The sequence below is a fragment of the Poeciliopsis prolifica genome, unplaced genomic scaffold (genome assembly GCF_027474105.1).
Source record: "Poeciliopsis prolifica strain line A6 unplaced genomic scaffold, Auburn_PproV2 SCAFFOLD090, whole genome shotgun sequence".
Taxonomy (NCBI): Eukaryota; Metazoa; Chordata; class Actinopteri; order Cyprinodontiformes; family Poeciliidae; genus Poeciliopsis; species Poeciliopsis prolifica.
In genome coordinates this window covers 1,052,335-1,070,305 of record NW_026562465.1, presented here as the reverse complement: position 1 = coordinate 1,070,305, position 17,971 = coordinate 1,052,335, and the positions used below count along the sequence as shown (strand labels likewise).

The window sequence follows — 17,971 nt, the reverse complement described above, 5'->3', positions numbered from 1 at the left end:
AAATATTCTTCATATTCTTCTGCAGATTTGAAGTATCTGCAGAGGATGCAGAACAGCAACATTTCTGCAGTACAGTGAAAAGGTAAAAGTGGTACATATAAGAAACTTGCAGGTGTATCCACATACTCCCATCATAAGAAGAGATTATCCATGATTCTTGTAGTAGTTGGTGAGGTTGAATTACAAAGAGCCAAAGCACCAACAGCGGCAGTAGAGTGCCATAGCTGAGGTTTATGTAAAATAAGTTTAAAAAAGTACTAAATAACAGGCTGGGCATGAAGAAGGAATAACAGTGAGTGAACATGAACCTACCAAAACCAAACCAGAAACCAGTGAGAAATAAAAATCAGACAGGAACTTAAGTAGCACAGGAGGCAAGTGAGTAGGATTTTTGATGTCATGCAATAAAAAACTTCCTTCCAATAAAGATAATACCACTAGGATGATATTTCTGTCCTTACTGCCCACACCTGACCTAGATCCTTAACCCCAGGAATAATGAAAAGAAAAGAGCAGAAGGGAAAGGTTTATTCATAGCTCATATTGTCATTCTTCTATGCAAAAATAATCTATTTTATAATAGAAAATTACTACCCTTAATTTAAAAATACACTTAAAGCTTTAGCATTCTGCATAGTATCTTACTGATTGACTGAGTGGACTGTGCATCAACACAAAGCTCTGACTGCATACAGCTGAAGACACTGGTGGAGTGTGTGAGAGCTCCACGGCCCTTAGCTCTGTTCTAAATTTAATCTTCCCCGACCAGCGCAGCCACACTGAGTCATTATGCAAAGCCTGGATACGCATGAATGAGAGGAGAGTGCTGTGAAACTGCGAGATGGCTGAGCACATGAAGCTCCCGCTCCACTGCAGATGGAGATGCAGAAACCAGTGGGAATAAACCAGCTCTGTCTGGCACATATGCAGATATACAAAAGCAGAACAGAAGCAGGCACACTTAGTGGAACATGTGAGTTTTGATATTAGCTCAAATAAAGCAGGAAAAAATTTGAAAAGAAGCAAAAGCTGAAAGCGTTTGGCTTCTGCTCGAGGTCAGGAGGACTTGGAAGGAAATGTTGGGTGTCCCTGCTGATGCTGTTTTAAGCTTTCACTGTGGTGAATTATACAAGAGAACAGTTACAATATCAAAACATGTGGACTGTTTACACACCTGCTGCAGTCTCTTTATAGAAAAATGACAGTCTTTCCATTCACAATGCTAATAAGAATCCTAAGCCAAACAAGGTAAAGCTGGGAGAATAATGAGAGAGACCTGCTGATGATCGAGCTGTGTATGCGCGTGTGTACGCATGTGTGAGAAGAACATAGCAGCATCAGCAGCTAATCACAGTCAATAAAATAACAGAAATGTCTATAAGTCAAATTCTGACTTCAAGTCTGTAATGACAAACTATCTTTTTCTTCTTATATATGCCATTTGGTCTGCCAACAGCAGCAAACTCTGTAAACTTCTACCATTTGTCCTCATCTCAATGTAGAGGAGTATTATGCTCCACTGAACGGTTTTTATAGGTCATGGGTTATATAAAACATATAAAACAAGATTTCACCTGCCCTGTTCTACATGTTTTGAACACCTTCCAGACTGAACTGTTTCAGGGCTGCATCATCATTATGCAAATTGCTGCTACTTAGCTAGCAAAGTAGCTCAGTGATTACACTTTATAAACATCAAAAGGCTACCAGCAGATGCATCTTTGACTCTGACTCAGAACCAGAAGCAGAAGAACTGGAGCCTCCTGCACAACCATGAAGGAGGCAGCAGCATTTTCTGGACAGAAACAACCTCAGGAGGGACTGAGAGGGCCTGCTGGAGCTTTTCACCCTGTATGAGATCCCGGGTCAGACTAACCCATTCAGACGTTTTCATGACATAACTTTTTTTGTCTTTCTGCAAACTGATGAGACATCAAAAAACACTAATTGATTGCCAATGAAATGGCTGGGTGGTTGTTTTTAGAGCTCTGATTGCTTCTAGAAGCTGTTGAGACCAAATATACAAAAAGTATAAAAAGACAATTCTGCATAACAAATCCCATTTAACAAATGAAAATCTGACAATGATCACATAGGGAACTGAGCTTTGAGTTACAACATACAACAAGAAAAAAAGTTTTAAATAATAATTATAATTTTTTAACTATTTTGTTTCACCAGAAGAGTTTGAGCTGAAAAAGAGCAGGACATGCAGTAATGATCCTGAGGGCAGGAGTAAATGACAAACATCCTTCATTGATATATTTTGGATATAAATTCACATTAAGCCAGTTTTAAAGTCTCAGCATTGGCTACCTGGCAGGGGCCCTCTGTAGGTTCCTAGAGTGCTGAGCAGCTGAGAGTTAAATTAATCAATTCTCTCTTTAATTAATCACATCTATTTATTTACCCTATTTTACCAATTCAAAAAAAATATTATGTGAGAAACTGAAAGTTTATAATTAGTCAGTGGCTTAGCAAACTTTTTTTAAGTGCGGTGGCTTTAACAAAGGGAGCTGGGCGGGGGCCGATGTGGTAACAAAAGTTGTGGTAAACAAAAGTTTACCACAAACAAAAGTTTGTTATTTTTGTGGTAACAAAAATAAATAACTGGACACAGAATATATGTCAAACTGTTAAAAGAGTGTGGGAACATCTTAGAATTTCAGAGGAGGAGCTGAATATATGTTTCTATAAAACATAGACCCTCTTTCATTTAATCTGCATTTTTCGCAGATTAAATCAATATTGTTAAATTCAATAGCAAATAATAACTATTGACGTGTGCAAAGCATTATAAGCAAGCAAAGTTGTACAAACTAAAGGGCCACTTTCACTGAGACTCCAGTCTTTGGTTCAGGGTAAAGAGCCGTGAAAAGAATGTGATTTTTCATGAAGGACACATTGTTACCCCGGACCTGACCCCCGAAAAGCAGCAGATAACAATAAATACAGCATTTTTTCCCTTTTATCCTTTACAGGCAAATGCAAAATATAGCCAGGAATATTCTTAGTCTTGTAAAGTAGAGATACCAAAAGTCAAGAGGAAAACCGTTCTGGTTAAAGTGCCCAGTGTCACAAAAAACCTTTGAAATGTCTCTTCAGATTGTGAACAGTTTATAGATGTTTGAGTCTGAGCCTGGGGTATAAAACATTTCCACTAAATTTAACTCAGGTAAATTTAGTGGAATTGGTTTGGCAGTGACTCCTTTGAAAACGTTCCCAATTTGGGGAGCCAGTGTTTCATTGGGAAGAGTAATTTTAACTGGAAAGTTGTGGGATTGATCCCAGTTAACCCCTCCAGACTAATCTTCTGTTGTCTACAGACTTGGGTATGAATGTGTGAATGTTGGGAGTGCAGCTTTGATTGGTCTGCATGACTAGAAAAGAGCTGAAGAGGTCCATTTCATTTACCCTGAAAAAATGAGAGCCTCACCAAGGAAACGGAAGATTCTGCGCACCAACGGGTTGAGGTAACAGCAGTCACCAGTTGCCACTGTCTTCTCTGAGCGATCAAACTCTTTGGATGTGTACTGGACCAGGAACAATACCGTTTCAGTGATTGTGATCTAATGGCAAAAAAAAGATCAGAGACAAATCACAGAATTCAGTTCATCTGAATATTTTCATCAGAATACTCTTAAGGAAATGCATGTGAGAGTAAAAACATCTTTGCCAGGATTATAAATGTTAAAATTCTAGACCAGTGTGTGTTAAAAATGTCCTATATGGGGCCCTGAATGTCTGGGGCTTTCAACTGCTTCTTAGTTTATTTATACCGTGGGCCAGCTCTAATTGTGATTAGAATTACATTGTGTTTGAAGATCCACTCACTGATGACTTGATTGGGATTTAACAGCAGTGCAAAAATGATTTATTTCAAGTATGTTTTTTTTGCTCTGTTGCTTTTAAAGCTCTATGATTGTGTTTAAATAAGTGTCTTCCATTATTATCCAGTAATATTTTTACATTTCCTGTCAGCCTGACATTTTTTAATACAAAAATATGGTATTTATGGTATATGGTAATATCTGTGCCCTGACCACCTGGCTTATTTTTCTGAGGGAAACCTGGATGTGTAAGTGTTTTTATGACTAACAAACTTTAATAACCACTAAGACTAGAGATGCCCAGTTCTAGTCTGGTAAACTGAAATGATACTCAGGCTTTGCCCTATTTCATCGGTCCGTAAAACTGAACATGATCCTGGTTCATTTTTCTATTTGCACACAGAACAGTGTCTTCTCATTGCTGGGGCTGTGCTGCAGCTGTAGAGAAAAAAGTAACAGCAGCCATTATTCAGCAACTAGAACCATACTTCACAAAACCCGTTTTACCCTCAGCTCTCTTTAGTATCACATTAAAAAACACAAGAAAACAAGAACCAGAGGGAGACCAGCAAATTACAAGTGAAGCCTTTGTGAGTAGTGATCACATAGAAACTTCTCTGTGTCACATTGAATTATAAAGCTTATCAACTATAAGATAAACATGTAATTCTCCTGTTATTTGTGACATGTTTAGGGTTATAGGTCAGGGTAGAAGCTGGGCTAATATGTCTGTTTTCACGAAAGAGGAGTTTTTATTGTTCACATGAATACAACAGGGAGAAATTTCCATTTGGGAACTCGTTATAAAAAAAACTTTCTTGGTTCTCTTCAACGGTGTTTCTATGTGAACGTGGGCACTTATGGTTATATGTTGAGGTTTTTCTTTAGTTCAGAAGACACTGCCTGTAGAGATGTCCCTGTTTTAGAGACCTCACCAACCTTTTGCTGTCAGAAATTTGTCTGAAAACTCTTTCCCACTGTGGGATTTTTGCCTTTCTTAGACAAAATGTTTCATTGTGAAAGATATAAAAAAAAAAACTGAAAACTGATGACTGCTTATCAAAGACAGTCAGCAACTAGCAGTTCCTGACATGACTCTGATGTAGTAACATGTCTTTCAGTCTGGTGTCTTTAATCTCAGACAGATGATGCACCTGATGAGTCAGGGGGCATTTTCTAAATTACCTTTAGAGGAAGGGAGTAGTAGAAAAAATGCAATGCCAGGTTTGGAATGGGAGTCTATTTATTGTGCTCTCACTGAGGAACGGTTTACATCATCTAAGCCGTGTGGCTGATTTGCTTCATTTGCCAGGGTGCTCCTGACGGCGCATGGCGATTCTGATCCGGGAAATGTGCTTCTGGCTGGTTTCACACTCAGCCTACTAAGGAGTTAATGTTTAATTCAGAGGTTCTATGCTCTGGGATTTGAACTAACAACTCCCAAACCATTCCTGCTCTGGATGTTTCCAGTGGGCTGAACATCCACACATATGACGTTCAGCGAGCTAATATAATACAGTGCATCCAGGTGTGCACAAGTCTGTGCACAAATGACTGTTGTGTGATCTTGGGAGCAACTGGTTCTCTCAGCAGGAGCCCACGGTGTGGGAGGTAAATGTTTCTGTCTGCTTGCTGCTGGTTTGAGGCTGCTGTCGCTGCAAAAATGCCCAACATCCTCACACAGGGTTCAGATGGGATTAAAATTAAGTAATAATAATTCTGTAATTAATTCAATTTTCTCTTCTATTGCTTTGTTGATCAAACTTGAGTTACTTTAGGTAGAGGGCCAGATGGTGAGTGCTGTAGTGACCTCCTTGGTCCACTCCGTTCTCCAGCCTAGGTCAGTGGACAATAAGTTTTAATTCTACTCATTCAGTTCTACTCCATTGTTGTTTCATTCTATCATCGACTGAACAGCCAGATGTGAATGAATCTGTGCCTGTAGTCTGGCTGTGTATGTGTGGAAGGCTAGACGTTTTCTTGTTACGTTGAAGTCCTCATCAGCTTGTCTCAGAAAGATGGATAACTGAGCAGTTGTTGTGATGCACCCATCCCTTCCCTTAGTGCCCAGATGCCTGTTTCTATCAAATGGTAGTTCTTCAATTCTGGGAGTCACAGTGCTACGTCTCAGAAAAACATTAGGGAAATTTAGCTTTTTCTCAAAACAAATGTTCGCCACCGTTTTTTAGACACAGTCTTAAACATTCCATAGAAAGTATTAATATTTTTCACACAGCAAATTATTGAAGTGTGGAAAATATGAACATGAAATTTAGTAAGAAAAATTGTAAATTAAGAGTAATTTTGGCCTTTGTGCAACTAATTTTCTTGTTATTGGGATTGAAATTCTGGAATTATAACTACTCACAAAAAAGTTGCAATTGTTTTAAAAAGAACCACAGTGAGTTTTATTTAATACTTGTGTCTCCTCCAACTACCCAACATTTTTAGAAACCACCTTTGGAAAAGGCAAGGCATAGCTGAGGTCCAAGGTCAGACTGCAGTCTTGGCTTAGCAGCACTGAGAGCCAAAGACAATATGTCCACTTCCTCATCAGCTTTAACAGGAGCTGACAGCACCACAGTGACAATGTGTTACTTGTTTAGTCCCTAACTACCTCCCTGTGTTCTCTGCTTTCTGTTCATATCCTTCTGACTGGACCTGCTCTCTGCAGACTGTAGCCGGAAGTTGTGGTCAGGCCGTCCTTTTATGGCTTATTGGCTCAACTCCTCCTCTGTTGATGTTGAACTTGTGCACTCTTTCTTTTCCTCAATCCTTTGTACTTAAGCTGTCACTTATTTCATTTTCTAGACGTCTATGCCAGGACACTCATCTGTCATCTTCAGCAGTGTAACACAGGACAAGGTTTAGCAGGTCATTTAGCCTTTCTCCAGACAGCTTCCACTGTCATTCCCACTGGCTCAAAATTTCTCCATCTGCAGGATAATCAAGTTTGTAGCCACAACAGATGTTAGATGGAAAAACAACACTGGCTGGTATGTGAGCAATAGAAATTGCTTCACAAAGAGACTCTTGAGACAAGATGGAGGACTATCCCATTTTGTCCCCATTCTGTCTCATAACAGAAATTCCAGAGGTCATCATTCAACAATTTGAGCATTATGGTTTTTTCTAGTTGTCAAAAAGATATTATGCAAGTGAAAGAAGAAGGCAATCACACCCTGCAGTGAGGTCGAAGTTGGTGGGGATGGTTTCAGCAGAAATGCGCAGCCACTGCTGAGGTAAGAATCATTTAGGCAGAAGAGGCTCAGCATGCTGCCTGCGACGAGCCAGTGTTAAAGGTGCTGGAGGAGGAGACGGTGTTGTGTATCCTGACAGTCTAAGTTCCGTTGGTCAATGAAGACCAGAATCCAGTTCCCCAGTGTGGGACTCAGTCTATGAGAGGAGAGCTTCTGCACCAGGATCTGTATTGTTGTGACCCCTCCTTTCAACTCTGGTCCGAACTAGATGACTTTGGCAAATTGCATCAATCACTTCAGGTAATATCTCATTGTTGCTGCTGTTTAAAAGATGTTGTTGAGCAAACAGAGAGATGAGTTCCTGATCTTTATGTGCAACCTCATCTGTCACAGGTTTTCCACAGGGACGATGAGAAAATGCATCAGCATCCAGATACTCGATACTGCAACGTAAAGGAGAAGGTAGAAAGTGCAGCCAGCCAACGATGACTGGTAGCATCCAGCTTAGCTGATGTCAGGATATAAGTAAGGGGGTTACTATCAGTGACCACTGTAAAATCCGCTCCATACAAAAAATCATAAAACTTTTCTGTTACACTCCATTTTAGTGCTAAGAATTCAAGTTTGTGAGCTGGATAACGACTAACTGGCTGACAAACCCCTGCTAGCAGAAGCTACTATCCTGATAGTAGCTACTATCCTGATAGTAGCTACTATCCTGATAGTAGCTACTATCCTGATAGTAGCTACTATCCTGATAGTAGCTTCTGCTACTTTGAAGATACACATGGACTTCCTGTCAGGATACACAACACCGTCTCCTCCTCCTCCTTCTCCTTAGAGAATTAACTAAACTGGAGATGATTGATGGCATTCTTTACAGAAAGCGGGAGGAGCATGAGTAACATAAATACCAATTGATCCTTCCAGCAGACCAATTGGTATTGAATCTGTTCTCTGTAGTCTCCACAATGACATGGCCCGCCAGAAATGGAGCGAACCCTGGACCTTGTTAGAGCTTGATTCTATTGGCAAAGAATGGCTATGGAGGTGGAGCAGAAAATAAAAACATGTGGACGTTGTGTTTGTCGGAAGAGTCTGCCAGAAAGAGTTGCTCCATTGGTGAACATTCGGACTTTACATCCATTGGAACTCATTTGTATGGATTTCCTCAGTATTAAGTCTGATACCAGCAATACCAAAGACATTCTTGTGCTGACAGACCATTTCACCATGTTTGTCATTGCCATTCCAAAGCCAAATCAAAAGGCAAGAACGGTCGCCAAATGTCTTTTGGATAATTTCATAATCTATTTTGGAATACCAGAAAGACTACATACAGATCAAGGTTCAGATTTCGAGTCCAAGTTGATAAAAGAGCTATGTGCTGTGATAGGAATCCATACCATCCTAGAGGAAACCCTGTAGAAAGGTTTAATCGTACACTGCTGGCAATGTTAGGAACTCTTGAACCGAAACAGAAGTCAAAATGGAAAGAATATGTTAAACCTCTCGTTCATGTGTACAACTGTACCAGAAATTAAGTGACAGGGTATACTCCTTATGAACTTATGTTTGGACGCTGTCCTCAACTTCCAATTGATCTCGCTTTTGGTCTTCCTGTTTGTAAAGAGAAATGTTCATCACATTCACAGTATGTACAGAACCTGAAGTCACTGTTGAAAGAGAGTTATCAGATGGCATCAAAGAACTCTGCCAGGAGTACTAAAAGGAACAAGACTCGGTTTGATCAGTGGGTTCTACCATCCAAGCTAGAAGTTGGAGATTGAGTACTTGTGCAGAATGTGAGACTTAGAGGTAAACACAAACTCTGTGATAAATGGGAACAAGATGTCTTTGTAGTGGTGAAGTGTGCTGGAGATCTTCCAGTTTATACAGTAAAACCAGAGTGCAAAGATGGCCCAATACACTACACAGAGATCTTCAACTGAGACGGTTTCAGTTACAAAACCCCAGTCACGTCAACAAATCAAGAAATGGCAAGAATCTCCTGATGACTCTGCAGAAGGTGAGGACTGTGAACAAGAAGAGATTCCATTCTATCTAGTTCCACCTCCAGTGACGTTTTACATGGAGAAAACACTCACAAAGTCATCACCTCCTGATGTTGTAGAGAACTCTGTTGTTCCAACAACCTCTCCAGAGAAGAAACAATCTGTTGAAATTCTTTCAGATTCTGAGAGTGTAAAGTCAGTTGTTGAAGTGGAATCAATTGAACCAGAATTCAGTGTTGAAGAGCAATCTGATGTGTCTGTAGAACAAGTCCCACCTAATTCTGAAGACTTGCCTGATCCAGAAAGCCCAATTTGTGAAACTGTTCAAGCTCCTGATTCTGAAATTACTTTGAATATATCCCTAAACTTTGATGGCATAAATCAAATTAATGACATTCCTCCAAAACGTTCAACATGTCACAGAGTGGCTCCTAAATGACTGCAATATAACACTTTCGGCAATCCGCTTATTTCAGTCGTTATTGCATAGTTTGTCAGATGCTCTAGTTTTGACATCCACTACTTCTAGCACTGTTCATATTATCTAATGTTTACATGTTACGGGACGTGCATGATTTAAGGGGGGAGGGTGTAATCCAGGGTAAAAACTGCCCTTAAAAACTGCCCTTAATTCCGCCTTTGCTGCTCCATTGATTAGAGTTTTAGTCAGTCACACAGAGTATTCAATCATTGCACCTGGAGTGGTTTTTCAGGCCTGCTCCAGCTTTCCCAATCAGGTGTGAGGGGGAGAGCTGGAGACAAAGGAGCTACAGATCTGAGTATCCAGTGAGCTTGGAACCATGACATGCACTGACAACTTCATGTCTGTGCATGTCAGGCCAATTTTCCTGGCCTAGAATTGGCCAGGTGACCCTTTTTGTTAGTGATGGTGAGATGAAGACTCATGAGGCATTGAACCACTTGAGCCAACTGGTTCGAGAAAGGGTTCATTTCTTGAAGCTTCATGTGCACATGAAACCACCTACTTGCCAGGTGTATAATCACAGCCAGCTGTATCTTAACACGTGTAATGCATTGAATATTTGTCTATTATGGCTCTTGGGAATGAGGTCACAAAAGGTGTAGGACGAAATCATTTGTCTACATAAATTATGTGTCATGTAATATGGCATGTTGTGTAATAATGTGACTCTAGAAAAATGGCATGGGCTTAATCAGGCAGAGAACAGTGAAAGTGCTTGTGGAACTAGGAAGTGGGTAGTGAATAGGCTAAAGCTTGTGTTATTATTGTACCCCAACTCCTTAGAGCACAATAAACACCTCACCTTTAAATAAAATAGGAAACAGTGAATAATACAGTTCCTCATAATCAAACCTAATGCATCTGCAAATGTTCAGTTCACCTTACCTTGTTAGGGCTTATGAAATTGAAATGTTCCCACATAGGGGAAATCGTCCTCTTTCTTGCCGGCTCCATCCTACTCCTATACCTGTCACGCTCCCCTACTCCTATACCTGTCACGCTCCTCAGTCAGTCAGTCAGTCAGTCAGTCAGTCAGTCACACCTATGAGGTGGGATGAATTATCTCAGCAAAGCAGAAGTGCTCACTATCAAACATTTAGACAGATTTGTGGACAACATTTGAAAGAAATGGTAATATTGTTTTTCTGGAATGAATTTTAGATGTTTGAGTCCATCTCATGAAAAATGGGAGCAAAACCAAAAGTGTTGCGTGTATATTTTTGTTGAGTGGAGACGGGTATGTGTTAATTTCCACACATAAGTCGCTCCGGAGTATAAGTCGCACCCCCAGCCAAACTACGAAAAAAATTACGACTTATAGTCCGGAAAATACGATAATCAGAAATGTCATGTTTTCATTAGCTGTAAACAACAAATTTACATTTACAAATAAATGGAAAATTAATCTGTATGATGTATTTAATTTGTGAGTTGAGTTACTAAAATACATTAACTTTTAGAAAATATTTTAATTTACTGGAAATGACTGTAGTTAAGGACTGCTGGAGTGATGCTGGCTCAGAGTTTTAGCTGCTACATCGAGGCAGAGAGGAGTAAATGACAGAGATGAGTAATTAACATCTGAGATGGTGTTTTCCACTGATGGAGACACCTAAGTTTTGAAATATCGTTTCTGAAAATATATGATAAATACTTTGTTGCCTTTCATGCTAAAATGTTCCTTTGAAAGAGGAATTTTTATTTTTAAGCCAGCTTAAATTTTTTTTTATCAAATTCAACATGGTACATTTTTTAAAATTGCAGATCATTTTCTAATTCTATGAGAATTAATTTAAATGATTTGGTATAGTTAAATTTGTATCCATTCCTAACCTTAGCTGTAGCTGAAGTTTTTTTGCTCCAATGAAGTATGAGACATCTGTTAAGAGAGTCTACTGGCCCTTTCAGAGAGATCAGTTTGAGGTCATTGCTTTAAAGAGCCCATCCTTTCAGGATTATTAATTTGAAGGCATAGTGTGTTAATAGTTGATGTTTTTATTACTCTTTTCCAATTCTATAAATTAGGATTACGATTTATTAAGCGCATATGTTTATTTTGAGAGAAAGCATGGCACTCATCTCCAGCAATACCTTTCAGTGACTACAATGGCTATCAAAAGGAAAGGAACTGACTCCAGTGAATGTGCTTCAACCAACAAGCAAAGAAAACTCGAGGAAAACAGTAAAATTTCTCAGAAGAGCGTTGACCATGCTGTCCAGGTTTTCCACCCTTTTGAAATAGTGGGACTGTCAAGATTTTGAATCCTGGTGCAGCAGCTTCAGCCTAACTCCACTGTGATGTCACGTTCAATAGTTCGAACCATGATTGAAAAAACTACAGCTGAAATGAAAGGAAATGTAAGGACAGCACATCAAAATGTCAAATACACAGCTACAATAACAGATTCCTGGACTTCACACTGGCAGAGCTTTCCACTCTCTAGAGTGACTGCTCGACAGAAAGACCTTGGACATCTTGAGAGATGTTTTGGTAGCTCTTGCTTGCAGGCAGAGGTCCCCACACATTTAATGCATAGGCTGGTGTCCTCAACAATATATATACAGAGTTCAACATCCGGGAAAAATTGTGAGAACCACCAATGACGGTGGATCCAATTTTATAAAGGCCTTTAGGATTTATGGCACTAATGAAAACAATATTAAGGCACAAAGTAGTGAAAGTGAATGACAATGAAAAAGATGACCTTCTGGGAGTGGAGGTAGAGGCTATTGAAATTGAATCTCTCATGGATAAAGAAGATTATTGTTCAGAATATCAGCAACCAAAGCATCATAGCTGTGTCTGCCATGTGCTTAACCTGATTTCAACAATGGATACCACAAACTTAAATGAGACCTACAAAATGTTTTCACATGCACCGTTTTTATTTGTCTGTAGAAGAAGAGTGCTTTATCCACAATAGTTGCTGAGGTAATTGAAAGACAGTGCAACCTCCAAATCATCTGCCCCAACATGTTAATCAGTTTAATTTACATCAGTATTTCAACAAAGGCAAAATCTTCTCTATAGATATAATACATGATATTCTAGAGGGATTGGACAATTTGATGTGAAGCTCATTCTGAAAAACATTCAAGGTAACTTTCTATGTGCTAAACAAGTTGCTAGTAGAATATCTGCATACTACGGGATCAATCAGCAGTAAAACGTCCATCCACGTCAACTATTTGGGGTAATGATTTGGGGATGACAGCCATTCAGTCTTGGTGCTTGTTATGCAAGATGCTTCTTTTTGCTGGACTGATTGAGACAATAAACACTAAAATTTCCTACTTTTGCTTCTAAATATCATGCTATTTCCACCTGTCTTGTCACGACACATGTCAATGTATTTCAAACAACTAATCATTAATCATCATTAACAACTCATGCAATTATTTCCTGAAATAAATTTCTAGCCAAAGCATCACTACATGATGCTTTATCCCTGTAGCATAATCCCCATTGCCCCAAACATATTTTTTTCAAGAAACAATTAAAAATATCAAGAAACAAAGAAGATGGTTACACCTAAAACAGGGTGAAAAGATTGCTTAAAATTTTGAAATTGTGTTTTATGTACCGAAGCAGAATGTGAGATGCCTGTATTTTGAAAGATTGAAATGATTGCAGCAAAAGATTGCAGTATGATTCTCTGTGGAAAATTGATAGAACATGTTTTGAAAACCATTATCACACCCTCAAAGTCAAGCTTCAGCCAGACAAGATTCTAAAAGAGTTGCACATAAATTATCCATTTGATGTCCAACATAAAAGCAGGTTCAAATGCAGTATAGAACACCTTATATGTTCTTCCATTTTATGCACAGGATTATTGTGCTGTGGAGTTTATGAACTATTGATGTTCATGTGTTTTTGAGATCAGCTGCTTGGCACAGCAGGCACACCTGAAACCATTTACGCTGAAAGTTTTTTACAATTAACTTGAAGCCCTGAAATATAATGGCAAGCATACCATTTATAGTGTTACTGTAGCATTACTAAAAATTGACAATGGATCTTTAAAAGATGCTTTTGTTCAATAAAGTGAAGTCAAATATATTCCTGTGATAATTTGATTTAACTCAATTGTACATTTATCTTCAGTTCAGTATTTATTACCATTGTTCCAGATAAGTTGATGGTGAAGCTCCAAGACCTGGGACTTTCATAATCAATGTATCTTTGGATCAGGGTCCTTCTCAAGTTGTGAGAATAGAGGACTGAACATCATCCACCCTAGTTCTGAATACAGGCCCACCACATGGCTGTGTACTTTTTCAGGTTCTTTATGCACTGTTCATCCATAGCTGTGTAGCCATCCACTCCTATAAAATGGTTCTAAAGTTCGCAGATGATACTACTGCAGTGGGTCTGTTAATAAGCAATGATGAGACCCCCTTTAGGGAGGAGACTCAGCACCTTATTTCTAATGAGGAAGACGCAACACAGACTCTTCTTCCTCAGGAAACTGAAAAGGCATGGGGTTTGGAGTCTCTCCTCAGCTGCTCAAGAACTAATGTAGAGCCATTATCGACATCATTCTCTGCCTCAGTCTGACTGTGTTGTACGGCATCTGCACAGTCCAGGACAAAAAAGACATGGCCACTGTGATGAAAACTGCCCAGTGGATCGTGGGAGTCAGTTACCAAACCTGGACTTAATTTAACCATGTTATGCATAGAGGTCACTGAAGTGGACAGCTATCTAAAAGCCATTTTCTTGGGTTTCTTACAGAATTTTATGTTATAGATTCACACAACCCACTGGACACTATGCATCATACTATACACTATCAATTACTGACCATCCACTGCAATTGAAATAATTTTTTGTTAAGTCCAATATGGCAGAAGCATGCCCACCCATCCTTCCTTTTCTGTAGAAGACTCTTGCAGGTAAATAAATAAATAAATTGTGACATCAAGTAACCCCTAAAAACTAATACTGATGTATTTTCCAAATAACTTTGTATTTGGAGAAAAATCCAAGGATTCTTTGCTAAATGGGAAACGGTAAAAGCACATAAAAAGCTAAAACCACACAGATAAGGAACAGGTTTTCCTTTCTCAAGAGCTGTGAAATCCATCTGTCCACCTTCCAACCCTGCTCCCCCCCATGCAGACACACTAACACCCATTAGCTGCATCATAAGAACTGACTGAGATTTTATTTATCACTGAGGGCATTTCTTTTGTTATGTTCTAGGGATATGACAAAAAAAATCTTGTCTTATGTCTTATTTTAAATGTATCATAATTGATAGATGCAATTTGACAATACAAAAGTGTATATAGAGAACATATTTATCTATGCAGTGGTAGAATTTGACTGAGCAAGTCAAATTGCTCAGTCAAATTCTACCACTGCATAGATAAATATGTTATCTATAATCAACTCAGTATGAACTCTCATTGGAGTTGAGTGTCCAGTGTTAACCTTCCATATGCAGTGTTTAAAACCATAAGAATCAGAGTTGATTTGTTACAATAGAGTAACTTTTTAACTATTAGGAACATATTTACTCTCTGCGATTTGATTGTTTTATTAACACTGTTAGCTAGTGTTAAAGTTTTACTAAATGTTCAGTTAATTTTAATTCTGAAATTGTAACAGTACAAAACTAGTCCACTTAACACACTGATTCTGATGAGGACCAAACAGACAGTGTTAAATTTGACTCTGTCTGTGTTAAATTTGATGTGATTTAACATGGCAAAATGTTCTGTATTGATGCACAGGTCCTTCCTCTTACCTCTGCCCACATTAAACTTAAAATGTCTTTATAACTTTGTTATTGCAGTTTTAATTCTCTTGTAAATATTGTTATTTTTCAGTGCACAAATATTTGTGCATATTTTCTACATTTATCAAATTATCCTGCTAAGTTGCACATAAGTCGGATAATGTGCAACCTCGGCACATTAAGTTGTCTAGGAATCAGTTTAAACATAAGTTTAATATTGTAAACTTGGCCTAATGATACAGTCTCTTTTCTAGCTTTTCTGTTTTTGGATGTTTACCTCAGTCAATCTACATCATTCCACTTCCTGCTGGTACACCTGAATTTCTCCACTATCAGACAATAAAGTATATTTATTTTGTATTCCTATATTTCTGTTTGTCTTGTAAAGCTGTGAAATGTTGATATCTCAATGACCTTAATATATTTCACTATTTTATCCTACCAATGTTCTAAACAGGGTTTTATGGGACTTCATGTTACTAAACTGTGCTGTCACCGGGCTTTGCAGCAGCTGTTGATAGATGGCAGAGGTCTGATTATCCAGGAGACATTTGCAGGTAAAACTACCTGCTATTTATAGCAGGGCATATAAAGACATTCACACAGATGGTGACACTGGTGTAACATGGTAGCTTGTCAGACAGTTTCTGATGTGTGTGTTAATCTTATAGTATTTTTATGAATGAATGAATTGAATAGGGCTCAATAGTGGATGAGCAACAACAGCTGATCCTTTAGCTGGATTAGTTCTTATCCAGCTCTTGATCTTGTTTTCTCAGGGCAGCAAACTGACTTCAGTCTGGCTGATACTCTTTCACGAGATGCTGCCACAGTGAGTGTTATCCAGATTCTCAGACAACAAAGGGAATTCCTTATTCTGCAGGATGACTCACCTCTTCTATTTGATTTCACATTTGCCACTAAACTGTTTATGAATGAATATTCAGAATTGTTGTAATTTGTCAAGTTTCTGCAACACTTTGGTTCCACTTTGTTCTCAATTAAGACATTTCTGGTACAGGAAAACGGAAAAATACTCCAAGCATAGTTCACACCTACAGTTTACATCAAACGTTAGAACTGAATTAGATCTTATATTTCAGAATTTAATGATGATAATAAAGTCAAAAAAGGCATTTTTATTCAAATATAAATGCTCTGTAGCGCCAGCATTGTCTTTGGACTCAACAAGTCTCAGCTTACATTTATTCTGAAAAGATTGTGGTTTCTTCAAAGACCGCTTGTTGAATGATTTGTTTGAGATACTCTTGATAATTTATGGTTCCTTCCATAAGAGTTTTGGTGTTGTTTAATTCATCTGGATAAAAACAACCTTTTGTTACAGCATAATAAAGAATTCTGTCTTTAAACACAGATTTGCAACTTGATTTCTGACTAACTTTCAGGAGGAATGTCATATTGTTTACATGTAATATAAAAAGGTCCTTATTCCTTTTTCCAGAAGCTAAAGCTTATCGCTTTCCTTACACATTTTCAGGCAGATTTTACAAAGCCAGTAAACTCTGCTGCTTCCAGGAAGCCCCACCGTGAGAAGATGAGCAGTGGTCTGGCTGCCATTTTTACCCATTCAGGGGAGAAACCAGCCGTTCAGTCATGCTGACTGACATTCCTCATTTATTGTAATGAATGAGACAGCAGCGAGGTGGACTCACCAGCAGCGTGGGCAGCCCGGCCACCACAGCGTACAGCAGGATGGGTGGGACAGCGCTGTTGTCCTCCGGCCCCAGATACGGCTTGGTGTACGACGTGTCGTAGCAGAAGAAACCCTGCACGTGCACGGTGAAGGTGTCCGTGTACTCGAAGTAGTAGGCCAGCATGATGGTCCCGGCCATTATCACCAGCTGGAAGTACAGCATGATGTAGATGGACAGCGAGAGACATTTATTTAGAAACCCCTTTATTGCGGTTTCCTCCCCCCGCCTCCTCCTCTCCTCCCGGTGCTAGCCGGTGGCAGAGCTGAGAGGCGCTGCTGACTCGCTCATAACGGCTCGGCTGCTCGCGAGGAGCCACGTTATTCCCGCTTCCTCCGCTCACAGCTCCTGGTGCTCTTCAGCACAGAGTGTGTGAGACGGGGGGAGAGAGGGAGGAGACTGAGAGAGAGAGAGAGATGACGAAAGAGAGGGAGAAGGAGAGAGAGACGTGGACAGCCTCATGTATGAGTGAGGGAGGAGGAGTTCACTTCCAGGTGAATAAAAATTGGACAGATTGATAGTCGGAAACACAATTGGAGATGTCACATGAGTCTGGATCACTAAGAGCTTCCTGTCAAATCCTCTGCTGAAAAATAAAGGATCTGTCCAGAGAAGTATCCCGGTTATACAAGGCCCTGAGCAGAGCGGGAGTTTAGGGCCATACTGGCTCTCCTTCAGTCCATCTGCAACTTTCACTACAGTCTCCCAACGCAATACAGACAACACATTTTATGTTGAATTCAACACAATAACTGTGCTAATAATTCAACAGTTATTGTGGGAAATAATTTTAAACTCTTAGCACAGTCAATGTATTGAATTGAGACATTCACACAGATGGAATGTGTGAATTGTAAAATGTATCATCAGTTTAGATGTGTCATGGTATTGGTTGTTGGAGTGTGGACCCAAATGCAGAGCTTGATAAAACCTGGGCTGATGGGCTAATTGATCGAAGGTGAGAGTGGTGAGCAGGAGCCAGA

The 17,971-nt window shown here is 39.3% G+C and overlaps 1 protein-coding gene across 1 annotated transcript in view; it reads right to left on the bottom strand.

Annotated features, from left to right (window-relative positions):
• The window catches only part of LOC129353435 (phospholipid phosphatase-related protein type 5-like), a 60,015-nt gene extending 42,635 nt beyond the window's left edge, over nt 1-17,380 (bottom strand). Inside the window, exons 1-2 of the mRNA XM_055022776.1 lie at nt 16,950-17,380; nt 3,437-3,569 (exon numbers count right to left, since the gene is read on the bottom strand). Coding sequence (XP_054878751.1) covers nt 3,437-3,569; nt 16,950-17,153 — 337 coding nt within the window. The 5' untranslated portion in view covers nt 17,154-17,380. The remainder of the gene's footprint in view (nt 1-3,436; nt 3,570-16,949) is intronic.
• Nucleotides 17,381-17,971: the final 591 nt, after the last annotated feature.